A 16,348-nucleotide genomic window follows, 5' to 3' on the forward strand; every position below is an offset into this window, starting at 1 on the left:
ATTTTTGGGGAGCTTAGGACGGTTGGAGGTTGCTAATGGAGGAAATGAAGAAGGAGAAAGAGAGAGGGAGAGATAAGAGAGAGAGAGGTAGCTAGGTAGGCTCTCTCTCATAGGTAGGTATGATTGGTTTGGGGAAGAGAGGTGGCTAGGGTAATTATTAGTTGTAGGAGATAGGCTATAGGTAAGGTGGCTATGGTGTAGGGTAGTATGGTGGCTAGGTGTAGGGGTGATGTCATCCTCATAATGACGTAGGGAAATGTGCATAGGTTAGGTGGGTCCTACAATGTGCGGTCCACGGCCATGATCATGCGTGGCCCACATCTCATCAACAATGACCGTCGGATCAGAGCACGAGATGCGATGTCGGAACCGCGGTGATGGCGCAGTTGCAATGGATAGGTCTCGGGTCGAGATGGCTCGGGATTACAAGGTGTGACTTAGGGTCGCGCGCAAATGCGATCTACGGGTCGAGGGTTGCCGGAATTCGACCGGGAGGACTGTGGGATCCTACGGAACGGAACGGACACTAGGACATGGACCTGACAATGCCTCAGGCCTGATGAAGTTGACTATGTCCTGCAAGAGACTCATGAAGGCATCTGCGGCAACCATTCCGGTAGCCAAGCCTTGGCTCACAAGATCATCCGACAAGGATACTTCTGGCCGACGTTACATGAGGATTCCAAAAGCTTCACTCGAAGATGTGACAAATGTCAGAGATTCGTAGTTGTCCCCAGGCAACTTGCAAAAGAGCTGACTCCCATGAGTGGGCCATGGCCGTTCGCTCAGTGAGGGATCGATGTCATTGGACCTTTGCCCAAACAAAGTATGCGATTGTGGCAGTTGATTATTTTATTAAATGGGCAGAGGCTGAGCCCGTGGCCAGGATCACCGAGCAGAAGGTAACAGACTTTGTATAGAAAAATATAATCTGCAGATTCAGAATCCTGCATACCATAGTGTCCGACAATGGGAGACAGTTTGACAATGAAAGGTTCCGAGGAATGTGTCAAAGGCTCGGCATCCGGAATGCTTATTCATCACCTCGGCATCCTCAGTCAAATGGACAGGTCGAGGCAATAAATAAGATAATAAAGAATCACCTCAAGACTAGGCTTGAGAAAGCAAAAGGTGCTTGGGCAGATGAGCTCTCTTTCATATTATGGGCTTATAGGACCACAGCTCGGTCCTCGACCGGTGAGACTCCATTTTCTTTATCCTTCGGGGCCAAGGCAGTGGTCCTAGTTGAAATAGGACTTCCTATGCCCCGAGTGCGATCATTCAATGAGGATCAAAATTCTGAGCACATGGCAGCAAACCTCGACCTCCTTGAAGAAGCGTGGGATCTGGCCGCGCTCAGAACAACAGCTCGGCAAAAACAGGTGGCTTGGTTCTACAATTCTCGAGTCAAAGTAAGGCGCTTCCGCCATGGAGACCTTGTCCTCCGCAAGACCTTCCAGAACACTACTGAGCTCGGTACGGGGGGCTCTAGGGCCAACTTGGGAAGGTTCTTATCGAGTGACCGGCTCGGCTAAGCTAGGCTCCTATCGACTTGAAGATCTCCAGGGTCGACTACTACCACACCCGTGGAATGCCGAGCACTTGAAAGTCTACTATCCTTAGAAAAGCTTGTAAAAGTCGGCACTTGTTTGTGATGAACCTACTTTTTAATAAAAAGAATTCCTCGACGTGGTGATCCTACGCACCTAACACGCAACTTTACGTAGGCTCTCCTATGGGAGAAAAAGCCTATGTAATGAAGCGACCCTTAAAAAAGGGCTCGGCTCACTAAGAACAATGTGACCTACGGAGGACCCTCTCTCAAGTGCAGAAAGGCAACCCTCCGACAATCTGACCCCTTAAAGAAGAGGTTGGCTCGTCAACTATGAGTAACAATAATTCAAACAACCGTTGCAAAAATCAATCATCAAAATGAAAATATTAAAATAACCTAAGTATTCAAAAATATTCACCAAAAAGGTGGCATCAAATTGCCACAATATCCGATAAAAAAAAAGTAAAAAAAAGAGAAAGGGTATAAACTTCAAGGGCATGTCAATCAGCCCGAGGAGGAGGTAGGTCGGCAAGAGGGGCTTGCTCGGAAGGTCCTTCTCTGGTTCCCTCAACAGCAAGAACGTCGAGGTTGAGGTTGGGATAAAGGTCCTTGACGTCCCCGAGGCAGGCGTCATAACCGCAATGATAGATGCTCTCAGCCTCAACAGTTCTTTTCGCCGAAGACTTGAACTTCTCGATAGCAGCAACCTCAATCGACGCAGTCGAGGCTTTGAAGTCGTCCCTTTGAGACGCTGCCACAGCTTCAAACTCGGCCCTTTGCGCGGCCAATGCCCTCTCAACCTCAGCAGCGACATCAACCTTGGCCTGCTTCAAGTCCGCCATCAGCTTGGTGGCGCCGTCAACGACAGAGGAGAGGTGAGCCTTCACCCTCACCAGCTCGGCTCTGGCTATGTCCAAGTGGGACTTGGTCCTGCTGAGATCCTCCATCACCAACCTCTCCTTCACCCAGGTCTCCACCAACTGGCCCTTTAAGGCTTCTCGCTCCTCATCTGTGGCCCTTAGAAGCGCCTCAGCCTCGGCCTTCCCCTTCCAGAGGGTTTCATTCTACTCCTCCTTCACACTCAGCTCCTCCAACTTTTCCCGAGTTGATAGGAACATGGGGACTGCTTGAATATTGGGTAGAATAGGATACAACTCGGACTCGAAAGAAATACCTCGGAATCAAAGGAAGTAGATCGGATAAAGAAGGAAATTTACCTTATAATACACTGAAGCTATGTCAGTCAGGAAGGCCTCATGACGGCGGGCGAGAAGGTTGGTGATCTCAGCCTCCGGAACATTCTTCGTCGCCCAACTGACTAGGCGGGACATATAGTGGCCGGGAGGGAGCTCCCTAGCCTCCAAAGGGGAAGGAGCGAATGCAGCGGCCTCACCTACGCCACTGGCAGCAGCGGCCTCGCCTACGTCACTAGCTGCCGAGGCTTGAGGCTCAGCCGCCGGCGCGTCAACACCCCTTCTTGGCGAACCAGGCTTGCCAAGCAAGTAGTTGACTTAGGCGGGTGTGAGATGGATGTGCTCGGCGTGCGCCCTAGTTTCACTCCTGAGCTTGGATAGGGAAGGAGCAGCGGTTTCCCCAACTGCTTTCCTTTCCATCCCGGGTGGATGTGAAGGGGCGGTCGGAGGCACTTCGGGGGCTCGGGCGGGAGTAGCAACGGGCCTGGCCTCAGCAATAGGGGTCCCCTTCTTCCAGGTAGTGACCTTCACCCGGATCATTTCGTTAAGGGGAGGGTGTTGCTTCCTCTTCTTGGTTCCCGAAGGCTCAACCATACTTGCGAAGTACAGCTCGGCTCAGAAAAATACCAAAAACAAAAACCTTAGTACGACTATAGATGGACACTTGCCAAGAGCAGAGGGAAAAGGTTTAAATTTGCAGAGTCCGGATTGATGAAGAGTATCCGGAGTGATGAGGAGGTGCTAGACGCGAGACTCCTCCTTTAGCATTCTCGCCTTGTCCACTTGAGCTCGGAGGAAATGAGGAGAGCTCAGGAGGACCTTTCACATAGACTGCAGAAGAACAACATAAGTTAATTGGATACACTACAAAGCATGCATGTACAACAGAAGAACGACTTTACAAAAATCCAACTCGGGGTTGAAAATATTGTGGGCACTTGGACCCGAAGACCTTTGAGCTTGGCAGCAGGTGCTTCCCACTCTCTCGAGGCCCAAAACCATTTATTCTTCCAATCCTTGTTAGAGGTTGGAAGCCTGGTGACGAGGCCCGGGCCATGACGCGTCATCGTCGAGAAGTAATACCAGCACGACTCTAAGGGGTTGTGCTTGGCTTGGTAGACAAACATAAATTTGTCTGGGGTCATCTCCTCGTTCTTGAGCTGATGCTAAATGACGTAAGCAGCCATCAACGATCTCCAGGCATTCATCGCCCGCACAAATGGGTGAATCGGGAACTGTAGCCCGCATTGGAGGGCGCAGATGAAAACGACTATCTCCCCTCGGCCAGGTCCCCAGGGGCGTCATGCGGAGCAGGAGTTTGGATGGTTATAGAATCCTAGATCTGGAACTCTGCCCGGATCCCCTCCATCTGGGATTCGACCAAAATCGAACCCCCAGGGATGAGCTTCACTGGCTGTCCACCTACAGGCCCGACAGCCGTCCTCCCGGCTGGAGCTCGGGCTGCCCTCTTCGTGCCCTTAGAGCGTGCCGTGGTCTTCAGGCCCTTGGCCTTTTTGGCCCGAGGCCGTGGAGGTATTGCGGTCAACATTTCTGCCGAGGCCTTGAGCCGAGAGCTTACACTCTCCGGCTTGGTGTTGCCTTCGAAAGCATACACCTCACGAACATCATCCGAGCCGTTCGACATTGGAGATGGAGGAAAGAAAAAAAGAGAACTGAGAAACTAAAAGGAAAGGTGTGGGAAGACTAACAGGAATTCGCTCACTCTAGAAGTCACAACAGCAGAATGACAACAAGCGAATGATAAGGCAAATGAAGGGAATGGCGATTTTTATACTATTCTTGGCCGAAGAGCAATCATGGTAGGCATTTATTGCTGCAGGCGAAGAGCCGTCCAGCCAAGCAAATCGTCACACATGGCGGAGCCTGACTAGCTCGACCAACGTGACTGCTCGAGCCACGCACTACCCTTAATGATCAATCATAATGATAGGGAACAAAGAGCCGTCGACTCTCCCACTACTTTACACGTGGCGGGGCCTCAACAACCCTGCCGTTTCGCCTCCTCGGTCCATGACACGCGTCCTCTTACTACTTGCTAGCAGACGAAGAGTCCGCCGTAAAAATATGATGCCTCGATAATAACAGCCTGTCATTGTGAATCATCCTCGACACCATTACTGGGGGGAAAGAATTAGTCCGCCCGCTCGTCTTCACTGCATGAATTTACTCCCCGAGCTTGCGTTGCAAACTCATGAAGTAGGGGGCTTCTGTTAGGGGAAAATATAATCCGACCATAATTAAGGCCAGCTCGGCCTAGTCACGTCTCAGGACGGATCAACCGAACTTCCTTCAAGGTTGACTCAATCAGACAAGTGGCCACTCTAGAGATACTTGTTCAAATGAGACCAACGAGCAAGATGGATTTGAGCCGTAGCATGGAAAGACATGGGCTCGGGTGAATCAACCTTGCCGACCCCAACTTTGGGCTGTCCACAGCTGACCCAGCGTAGTCTGAGCCCGATTGAAGAGAGTTTTGCTTGGCTCGTCTGCTCGGACCAGCTTCAATCGACCAGCTTAGTTAAGACGACTGAGCCGAGCTCAATACAGTAACACACGATAACCTTAACCGCTTAACCACGATCATGGGATAACTGACAACATCACGTACGCAGTTCTCGCCTAATGGCAGAGATTGTGCCGAGAATAGCGGACATCCACTTCGACCAAATAGTATAAATAAGAGTTTAACCAAATGGAACAGGTATGCAAAATCTCTCACCCTAAACCCAATCCACACAACTTAGACCCAGATTCTAGGCCTAACTTTGGCATCGGAGGGTCCGTTGCTCTAGCCAGGGTCTCCATTGTCGTTCATTTGTGCAGGTGCTCGGATTTAGGAGCTCATTGAGGGTGAACCAGGTTTTTGCAGCAACAATGACCGTTACGGTTCCTGTAATAGGGGTCTTTAGTTGCGCTCCTCCTTTCTTCCCTCCTCCAGTGCAACACCTTCCCCTCTCCTTTTCCCTCTCCTCTCTGCCCTTTTCCTCTCTCTCTCTCTCTCTCTCTCTCTCTCTCCCTCTCTTTTCAGCGCTCCCCACCCACCCCCCCGCTGCTCTTCAACAAATGGGCGACATTGCTGTTTCACAACCAAGCATTAAAAGTTTTAAAAAAAAAAAATACTCCGGCAATGTATGCTGATGAGTGAATTTGTACTATTTACCTAACGTGGGGCCCACCTTGATGTATGTGTTGTATATCCACGTTGTCTATCAATTTTTTCAGTTCATTTTTGGGCATGGTCGCTAAAATGAAGTAGATCCAAATCTCAAGTGGACCACACAATGGAGATTGAATGCCCACTGTTAAAAACTTCCTAGGGCCCACTATGATGTTTATTTACCATTGAACTTGTTGATAAGGTCACATAGATCTAGATGAAGGGAAAACACAAGTAGCAACTTGATATAAAACTTTTTTGGTCCCAAGAAGTTTTTAATGGTGTGAATTTAATCCCCTACTGTATGGTCCACCTGAGATTTGGATTTGCCTCATTTTTGGGACCATGCCCTCAAATGAGCCTAAAGGGGGCTATTCTACTTTGAAAAGAGGCTCTCAAACCACTCTTGAATTTATGTGCTTAACGGGTTTTGTTAGACACCAGGAAAATCACAAATCGTGACTCCATGAACCTAGCGTCGTACTGATGCATTGTCATATCGCCTTGCTCCAAACTCATAAACTCTTCTGTCTAATGGTTTTGTACATAAAGAGGACTATACTTTTCATCAAATTCCTTACATAATGAGGTCCAGGTCCATACTTCAGTTCCTGGATTTGCCCTAGCGACTGAATCCCACCAATGATCTACTTCACCCTAAGGCATGTAGATTGCCAGCTCCGCCTTTTGATACCCATCACACTTCATAGTAGTGAAGATTTTGTCGATCTTCTTCTTCCATTTGTCTGTTCTATTCAAATCAGGCCCGCCCATAAATATAGGCGGTCTTTGCCTCTTAAGTTTCTCAAGTAACGCTCCCGTCCCTTCTTGGTCCGCAGGCATGGGTTGGGCTTGGCCCTAAGTTTGATTTTGGGGAATTTATTTACCCACAAGGGTCATGAGATCTTCGATTGCTTTAAGAACTCCAGTGACAACTACTCCTATCTTGGTGACATTGGGTCCACGAGTTCCCGATGGGGCTTCATTATTCTTGTTTCATTTCGCCATGACCTACGGGGTTGTAATGGTCATAACAATCGTTATGGAAAAAAAAAAATACCTGTAACTGCTGTTAATGGCCCGTTACGCCCTCTCATAGTGGCTGTAACAACCCTGTAATGGTTTATTATGGGCCAAGTACAGGTTTTTCAGATTTTTTTTCAACATTACAGGGAAGAAACGAGTTTTTTTTTTTTTTTTTGGGTGGGGGTGGGGGGGTGGGATGTAATGTAATGGGCGTTACGGGGGCTATAACAACCATTTTGACTTCTATCGTAAAGGAAACAGTGGTGGCCGTTATGACCACCATTGCCATTACGAAATACTTTGGTTCTAGGGCTTTTTACTCAAGGGACACGATCGCCCTACTTGCTGGCTTTAGGGGTTTTCACCCAAGGGACACAACCACCCTACCTGCCTATGCCTTTTAGGGACACAATCGCCCTATCTGCCCATGCCTTTTAGGGATATCCTGATGCAGGACATGAAACTCAGATATGATGTGTAAGAATTCACGCTTAAGATCACATTAGTTCAGAAACAATTACAAAATTCCATATCCCACATGAAAGTCCAAACATTCAATTAAGGGGAATCTATGCGGGTCTAGGCCTACACAGGCTAGGGCTGAAACAATAAAAATTATAAGCTAAACGATACTCAAAGGGAAATAGAATTCAGCCACACATGCATGGTAATCAGCCCCTAATCCAAGGGATTCCCCAATTTCAATTCGAGGAACCCTGGAACAGATCCGGTGTGCGGGCAGCGGGGCAGGGTACCGGCGCACATGCGCAATAGGGGGGCCGCACGTGTGGAGGAGCCCGAATCCCAAAAGGGACTTCTTGGCCTTGGTCGGCCAGGGGGGGTCTCCAAACCCTCCAAATTTGATGGCGATCCGACCTATGGTTGAGGCGTGGTGCTCCGTTGAAGTTTCAGCCCTCTTGCAGGGCCAGATTTTGGAAACTGGCTATAGAAAGACAAACAACTGCAAAACAAGTGGATTTGAGGTGGAAGATGATCGAAGGATGGATGGAATAAGATGGAGGGGCGGATTGGGATAAACGTGGCTTCGCACCACGGTAGTTAACCCTTCGAAAAGGGAAGGCTTCGCACCCACTTTAATTTCAGCCTTTTGAAAAAGTAGGGCTTCGCACCCACTTTAATTTTTCTACAACTTAGAAACTCAGAGAGCAGAAAAACCATGCAGGAATTTTTATTCAACTTCAATGAATCAAAAGAACTGCAAGGGATGCCTATTTATAGGGAAAACCCTATACCCCTAAACTCGCGCCATGTGCGCAACCTATTACTTGGTGATGAAGTAAAGTAAAATAAAAACCAAACAAAGAAATCTAAAGCGTTCATAATGTTCTAAATAATAACAATAAGCAAAACCTAAAATATGAAATTAATCCGACTAGTGGGCCACGATCATGAGATCCCATGATGGGCTTTTCTTGACTATCAGGCCCACTCTTTGAGTCAAAACTCCATCTTTTAACTTGTAGGCCTTCTCTGGACGTCATCATCGAGCCAGATCGATGGTGGGGCCCTCCTTCGTAAGTACGTGCATAGGGGGCGACACGCGTGCACGTGTGCGCGTGATGTCCCCATCACATCCCCAAGGCAGCGCACTTGCATTCAAGTATAAATTTATAAATAAAAATAAATATGCACATGCTATAAACCATTATCTCATGTGCATAAATTCAATTTAAAAATATCAATCATGTCTTTTATCATGGATTAAGCTTTTAGTGTTGTCTTTTATCATGGATTAAACTTTAGACAACACTACATTGTATTTACGCACTTTTTGCTATTTTTATGAGATAATGCAGAGAATTCTATAAAAGGTTGCATAATTAACAAAGATTATTAATGTCAGTAATAAACATAAATAATTTATATAAACCCTGTTTTTTATATTATTAAACAATTTAATCTACAATTTAAAAATGGAATAGGATAATATAATTTTGCGAAAATCTAGTGATTCGGAAAACTCAATAAAATGGTACTGGAATTCTAGAATTTTACATTATAGTACATCAATTCCTGGACACGAACAATGCAATGTTGGAATGTCTGAACAATTACAAAACGGGGCTGGAATTCTTGTACTCTTTAGTGCAGGGTCTTGGAACAAGTACAGAGTAATGCCTGTAATTCATGAAAATTACGTAGAAGTCCTTGGAATTGTAGGAAATTACAAAATGGTGCAAAAATTCCGAATTCTATGAAATAAATCCTGAATTTGCATAAAATTACATAATAATGCTTGAAATCCGAAAGGAAAATAATTTAAGAATATTTAATATATAATTTTTTTAATAAAAAAGATGAAATAATAATTTAAAATTTCAGAATTTCAATATTGAATAATAATTTAAAAAATGTTGGAATTAGATTACATATTCTAAATAACTAGGAATAATAATAATCTAATTCAAATTTAATTGACACAATTTTAAAAATTAATCCCCTATTTATTTTCATTAAAAAAATGCAGAAAAGTGAAATTATGATTGATCAATATTTCAAAAACTTTTAAAAGAAAGTTTCAAAAAAATATTTAGTGTTTTATGTTAGACTTTAAATTAATTTAACTAGCTAGTATAAATCAATTCTGTTATTTTAATTTATTAGAAACTAGAATTTCAGTAATAAATAAATCAAAATAAACAATAAATAAATAATTAAACAGAAAGTATGCAAGTAATTATAATATGAAAATTTCAACATGGATTAAATCACCCACCTCAACAAAACCTTCAAGGAGTTTTATTATTATTAATATTATTAATATTATTATTATTTTTTCTTTTTCATTTTGTTTTCCTCACGTTGCACTCCTCGTGTCCTACACTCATGACCCTATTTATAAGAAAATGTGGGAAAAGAATGGGATTTTTCGGTGAAACTTCAGGAGATGCTAAAATACATATATTTGCATATTTAGGAATAAAAAATTGCAAAAAGAACGCATACATGAAAGTTTCTATTAAATGGGGCCTAAAAGTATGTACTGTAGTAAGAAATCAGTCTAATAGTAACACAAGAATCACTTAAATATCATTAAACCAATTAGCAAGCAAACAAACATGCATAATGTATTCATACATTATACATCCATGCATAATAGTAACACAAGAATCACTTAAATATCATTAAACCAATTAGCAAGCAAACAAACATGCATAATGTATTCATACATTATACATCCATGCATAAATAAGTATATAAACACAATACACATGTATGCTGATCCAACCATCCAGTCGTCAATCCATCCATCACATCCAACCATCCATCCATTGCATCAAATCATCCAAACATCCATCCATCCCATCTATCTGTCTATACATCCATCCATCCAACCATCCAACCATCCATCCTAACATTTTTAATAAACAAATTTTTGGTGATATCAGTACATTGGCGATATTATCGAAATATCACTGATACATTGGCAATACAAGCGACACTTGGAATTTACATAGTCAAAAATATTGGCAATACATTGGTGATATCAAGACATTAGCAATACAAGTGACACAGAGAATTTAACAGTCGAAAATATTGGCAATACAAAAATCCAATTTATTTGTTTTCATGGGGATGTATAGAAAAGAGCTCATGTAAGATAAGATTAAGATCGCTATTCTTTCATCTGATTGATAAAATTAAAATTGTAGGAGTATAAGCTTCCTGTATCCATCAGATACACCGAACAATTGTCACCGGGGTCTTCGTGTATATTTAAGAGATCACAAATCTTTTTCACCAAAACCAAAATACCAGTGTCACTAAAATAGAACCCTGACAAAGAGACCCAATCTTGAGTGAAATAAATACTGCGACTTCGGTCTTTTTCAATAAAATCATCACTTAGTAAATCAACAAAACCTGTAGGCAATATCGATACATGGACAATACTTAGTGATATATCGCCAATGTTTCGAATTTCTGATACTACTAGTGTTATCGATATCGTTACCATTGTTATCGGTATCACCAAGCAGGAGATACGGATAATATCGGGGCCTTCTGTCACCCATATCTACTTTGCCAATGATACCCTCCTCTTCTGTGATGCTTCTAAGGAGGCGGTTGGGAATCTTTGAAAAACTATTCATTGTTTTAAGGTTGTTTCTAGCTTGAAAATCAGCCTTTGTAAGAGTGAAATGCTGGGTATCAACCTTGATCCTTCAACTCTTCTCTTTTGATGGAAAATTTTGGTTGAAAGGCCGGCTCTTTTCCTTCTACTAATCTTGGGCTCTCCCTTTGCATTGGTAAACTAGCAAAACACCTTTAGGATGTGGGTATCAAAAGGTATTAATGCAAATTGTTCGTTTGTAATAGACGGTATTTATCCCATGGGGGTCGTATCACCCTCATTAAAGGAACTCTTTCTAATCTTCCCTCATGCCCTTTCTCTTTATCGGTTTCCCAAATTGGTTATCCGTAGGCTCAATAAGATTCGCAAGAATTTCTTATGGTAAGAGATTCCGTTGGTCACAAATTCAAATTTCTCAATTGGTCTAATGTTTGCAAATGTCTTTCCAAGGGGGGTGCTGGCATTTGAGATCTCTCGACTTTCAACTCTGCTCTACTTGGAAAGTGGTTGGGTTGCTTCTGCTCAGAAGCAAGTTCTTATGGAGAGAGCTTCTGGCTTGTAAATATGGCACCGAAGAGGGGGGATGGTTTCCCAAATCTTCCTCCCCCTACAACGTGTCTTCTATTTGGAAAGTGATATGCCACTTGAGACCAGTGCTTTTAGTATCGTGATATCACCGATAATCCCATGATATATCGGTTAACGCAGTTGGGCGATACAAAACACAACTTTAATATCCATTTTTCATGGTATCTCGCAATATATCACACAATATCACGATATCATGTGATATATCCACACTCCCCCTTTATAAATTCTATATATATCGTGCGATATATCGATATTGAATGCAATACCGAACGGGATAAAAGGAAACCGGTGCCGTTTTGTTCGAAAAATCCTAAAAAATTCACAAAAATCATTTTTTTTGGAAAAAAAACTTCTTCCTAGTACATTGTAAGGTGATTTCGACTAGTTTACTCAAAATTTTGAAAAAAATATTTGTATTTTCTCCAAAATAACGATTGGAAACTTCTTGGGGCCGAATTCTAAAAAGGTGCATATTCATTTATTTATTTTATTTTATTATTTTATTTTTTTTCATTTTTATATGTTGTATATAGTTTCAAATGGTAAAAGAACCATGATTCTTCATGTTTTGCATGAAAAATTATGGATTTGGAACTTAGATTTAGAGATTTGGGGGAAACGGGCTGAGTTGTGGAAAATTGGAAAAAAATGAAAATTTCCCAGATCCCAAATCGGTTGCAATCTTAGTGTCCAAATACGAAATCAAACATGTATATAACATGATCTACACATTCTTGGCAATTTGGGAATTTTTTAGAAAAAAAAAAATGTTGATTTTTTTTTGTTTTTTTGTTTTTTCTTCGATATCCATAGGTGTATTTCTGGTTTCTTTTACTTCTTTTGCTTTTTGAATGTAATGCTTATGTTTCCATGTCTTTTTACATTTATAAATTATATGAATTGACTTTGAATATAGTTGAATCAATTTAGTCTGACAACACAAATTATGACCTTATACAAAGGAAACCTATTATGTGCACTTGTTTTTGTGATTTTTTATTTTTTTTCTTATTTCTAAGTTTGTATTGGTGTCTTTTTTTTTTTTTTTTTTTTAAAAAAATAAAAATAAAAATCCTTGCAGTTTAATTGAAAAATTCGACCAATTTCCTAATGTTTACCCATGTTTCTCATTAACAACAATAAATTACACGATATAACCTGTAACGCCCCCAATTTTTGTTGATAAAATTTAAATTTAAAATTTGAAGTTTTAAATTTTGAGTGGGAAAGAGATCCACCGATCTCATCATCCTTCCTCTTATCTCTCATTATACAAAATTTTCCTCGTATCTCGTAGTTTCCCAACGAACATTCTTTCTTAAAAAAAGAGCGTAAAAGAGTGAGTTCTATCAAAACTGAAAGAACTAAAGAAAAACTCGTAGAAAAAAAAAAAAACATGAAAAGATAGTGGGAAGGTGGATTTTTGGAATTCACTTATTCAGGTAAATATTTTATTTTATTTATGCAATAATTAATTTGGCATGATTTACACATTGGATGGATTGGATCAATCAAACATCCATTGTGTAGGTTTAATTCATTCATGTAAAAAAGTATGCGCATGACTTTAAGGCTAAAGTATAGAATATGAGATTTTAAGGTATGCGTATGACTTTAAGGCTAATGTGTAGAATGTGAGATTTTTCCATGATGGACAACGATCAATATGATCTGTACTGTTCATGGGTGTTATAAGACTTAATTATGTAGTATTTTTAGGAATCAGATCAATTTGACACCTCAATGGACCATACTGATCATAGATCTATCAATTTCCTTCCTTAATCTAACGAAATTGAATAAATACCGGAAGAGTAATTCTCTTCACAAGATACAACTTGGCACAGAGAATTATATGACATAATTTGAAATGCGTGATTAAATCATCACCATTCATTAGTTCTTTATGATTAAAATAAATTAAAATCTTAAATTCTAGACAGATCAGACCATTGGATGGGCAACATCGATATGAATAAATGATAAGTAATAAATCATACGTTTTATTCATTATGTGTAATCGTAAGATTAAAGAAAATTGTTATTTATGTGATTTTAGGAAGTCTTAATTCAATTCAAATCGTTGGTTCACGGAATCATCTCCACCACATTAAGGTGAGTGATCCCGATGTGTTTCCCATCCATCAAGTTTAAATAGATGGACTGTTTGATGTGTTATATTATTATCCTGATTTAATTGGCATGTACTCTTAGTTGATTTAAATAACTGTGTGATTTCTGTATTAATAATGATATGATTTGATTAATGTGTTAGACTATGTTGATTCAAATGTGATAATCGAAGTAATTTATGCAATACATGATTCATGATTACTTGGTGCATCTATCAATTGCATACACAACACGTGCTGAATTCCCGTGGGACCTCCCTGGATGGTATATCCTGGTAGAATCGTTACCAGAAGCCCACCATACTAGTGGAAGCCTACTTAAGGAGTAGATGCGGGCCTTGCCTATGCCTGCTAGATGGTATAAGCCCGCCAAGGGGCAGATGCGGGCTGATGGGTTTCCAACTCAAGCAAGTGGACGGATTCCCACTAGATGCATTGATGCATTGATGCATTACATTTGCATTTTTTTTTTTTAAAATTATATTGTGTATGATTATTAGCATTCTATTATAATTTGATGTAAAGAACCATGTTGGGAATTCTCATTAGGCCTGGCCAGCTTATCCTTTTTATTGATGGAAAAACCGTACAGACATGAATAAGGGTGAGCCGGTGGCTCAAGAACAGGAATACATGGTCGAGTCGGAAAGGACTTAAGGGACACATGGCCCTACTTAACAGAGGAAGAAGTTGCTGCTTTAGACTAGTCATGATATTTTTACTTTAATTATATTTGATTTTCTTAGATTGTTAATCAATTCTTTTAAGTTGTTGGACATATTTATTTCATTCATAAGATCCCGAATGGGAGGATCCTTAACTATGTTTATGATTGATTATTAGAATAAATGGTCGTTTCTTATTTTTGAGATGCTGTTGAGTATGAATGGAATGTATATCTATGGTACAACTACTAGGTAGATGAATAATTGTATAGTGAAATGAAATTAGTACACTTTGTGTACGAGTTACGACTCAAAACTCGGGTCCCACACTCTGTACTCGAATTTCGCGGCGTGACATAACTGATATATCCCGTGTGATATCCGATATGTATACGTATCTCAAGGGTGTGATACATTACACGATAACCATATGGAAAACATTACACAATATTTTCCTTCTCTTAGGAAATGGTTTGCAACTCCGTTTTTGTCTAGACCCTTGGATAATTGATAGACCCCTCCTTCATATCCTTCCTTACCTAGGTCAAATTGGCGCTTCTATCTCTATTTTGGTAGCCGAGTGTTTTTCTGATGTTGGGTCAGGGGTTTGGTGCCCCCCTGTGCAGGAGTTCCCTATTTGAGGTTGAAATGGAGGAGTTGCAAAGGTTGTTGGAGTTGTTTTAGAGCATCTGGCCTTCTCCTGAAGATAGGGATTCGATTGTTTGGACTCTCGATCCCTTCAAAAAGTGCTTGGTGCATTCCTTGTTCAAGCTCTTCAACCCTCCTTCCGAAAATGATTTGGTGTTCTCCTCTTTTGTCTAGGCTTATGGACACCAACACACACACACAGGTTGCAGCCTTTACCTACATCTTGGCTAGAGGTCATATCCCAAAGATAGGATTCGATTGTCTGCGCCCCCCCCAAACACACACACACAAAGATTGTAACCTTCACCTGCATCTTGGCTAGAGGTCATTTCCTCACCATTGACTATTCCTTTGCCTTTGAGATCTAGTCAGCCATCTTGATTCATCTGAACATTTCATGGGTTTTTCCTTCCTCGGTTTGTGCTCCTCTTCGCTTGGCATGATGGTCATGGAGGGCCCACCACGAGTTCTTGTTGGCGCCTTTTTATCCTAACCATCTTTTGGGCCATCTAGAGGGAGAGAAACTTGCATTCCTTCCAAGATTCACACTCTTCCTCTGCTTGAGTCTTAGTGCTGATCCTGAGAGATGTTGCTGATTGGGCTTTGAGTTTCTTGCCTCTGGATCAGCATGCCTTTGACCCTTAGTATCCTTTTCGGGGCCTTGCTCCTGTCTTGACTCTAGAGTTCTATAGTTTTTCAGATTTTTTCTGTTGTTTCTTTTGTTTTCTTTCTCTATGTGTATAGTTTTCTTTCTTTTCTGCTGCCTTTTGTTTTGTTTTGTTTTGTTTTTTTTTTTTTTTTTCATTTTCGTTTTTGTTTTTGATTTTGGTTTATATATATATATATATATATATATATATATATATATATATATATATAATATTTGCAATTTTCAAAAGACAGAAAAAACGAAAATGAAGTGCTTTATTAGCCTTTATTATTTAGTTTGCAAACAAACTGTTCTGCATGCAACCTTTCACTATGTTTACCAATTTGAATTTCAGCTGAATACCTTTCTTGGCTTCAGGGATTCACATACCCTGTAAGGGCACATTTCCTGGAAGATATATTGGAAATGACTGGATATAAGTTGACTTCCTTCAATCAGATTGATGACTATGGCCAAGAAAAATTGTGGAAAACTCAGAGGCAGCTATTAACGCGGAAGAGAAAAAATCAGATTACTTCACTTGTTGAGGTATAACATTGTTGGAAAGCATTTGATTGAACTATACCATTTCATTAACTTTCTACTGTAGACTCT

The 16,348-nt window shown here is 41.2% G+C and overlaps 1 protein-coding gene across 2 annotated transcripts in view; it reads left to right on the plus strand.

Annotated features, from left to right (window-relative positions):
- The window catches only part of LOC131233244 (DExH-box ATP-dependent RNA helicase DExH3), a 144,794-nt gene that overhangs the window by 52,572 nt on the left and 75,874 nt on the right, over positions 1–16,348 (plus strand). For both annotated transcript variants that reach the window (XM_058229890.1, XM_058229891.1), the window contains exon 9: positions 16,112–16,282. In XM_058229890.1, coding sequence (XP_058085873.1) covers positions 16,112–16,282 — 171 coding nt within the window. The remainder of the gene's footprint in view (positions 1–16,111; positions 16,283–16,348) is intronic.

Source organism: Magnolia sinica, chromosome 18 (genome assembly GCF_029962835.1).
Source record: "Magnolia sinica isolate HGM2019 chromosome 18, MsV1, whole genome shotgun sequence".
Lineage (NCBI taxonomy): Eukaryota > Viridiplantae > Streptophyta > Magnoliopsida > Magnoliales > Magnoliaceae > Magnolia > Magnolia sinica.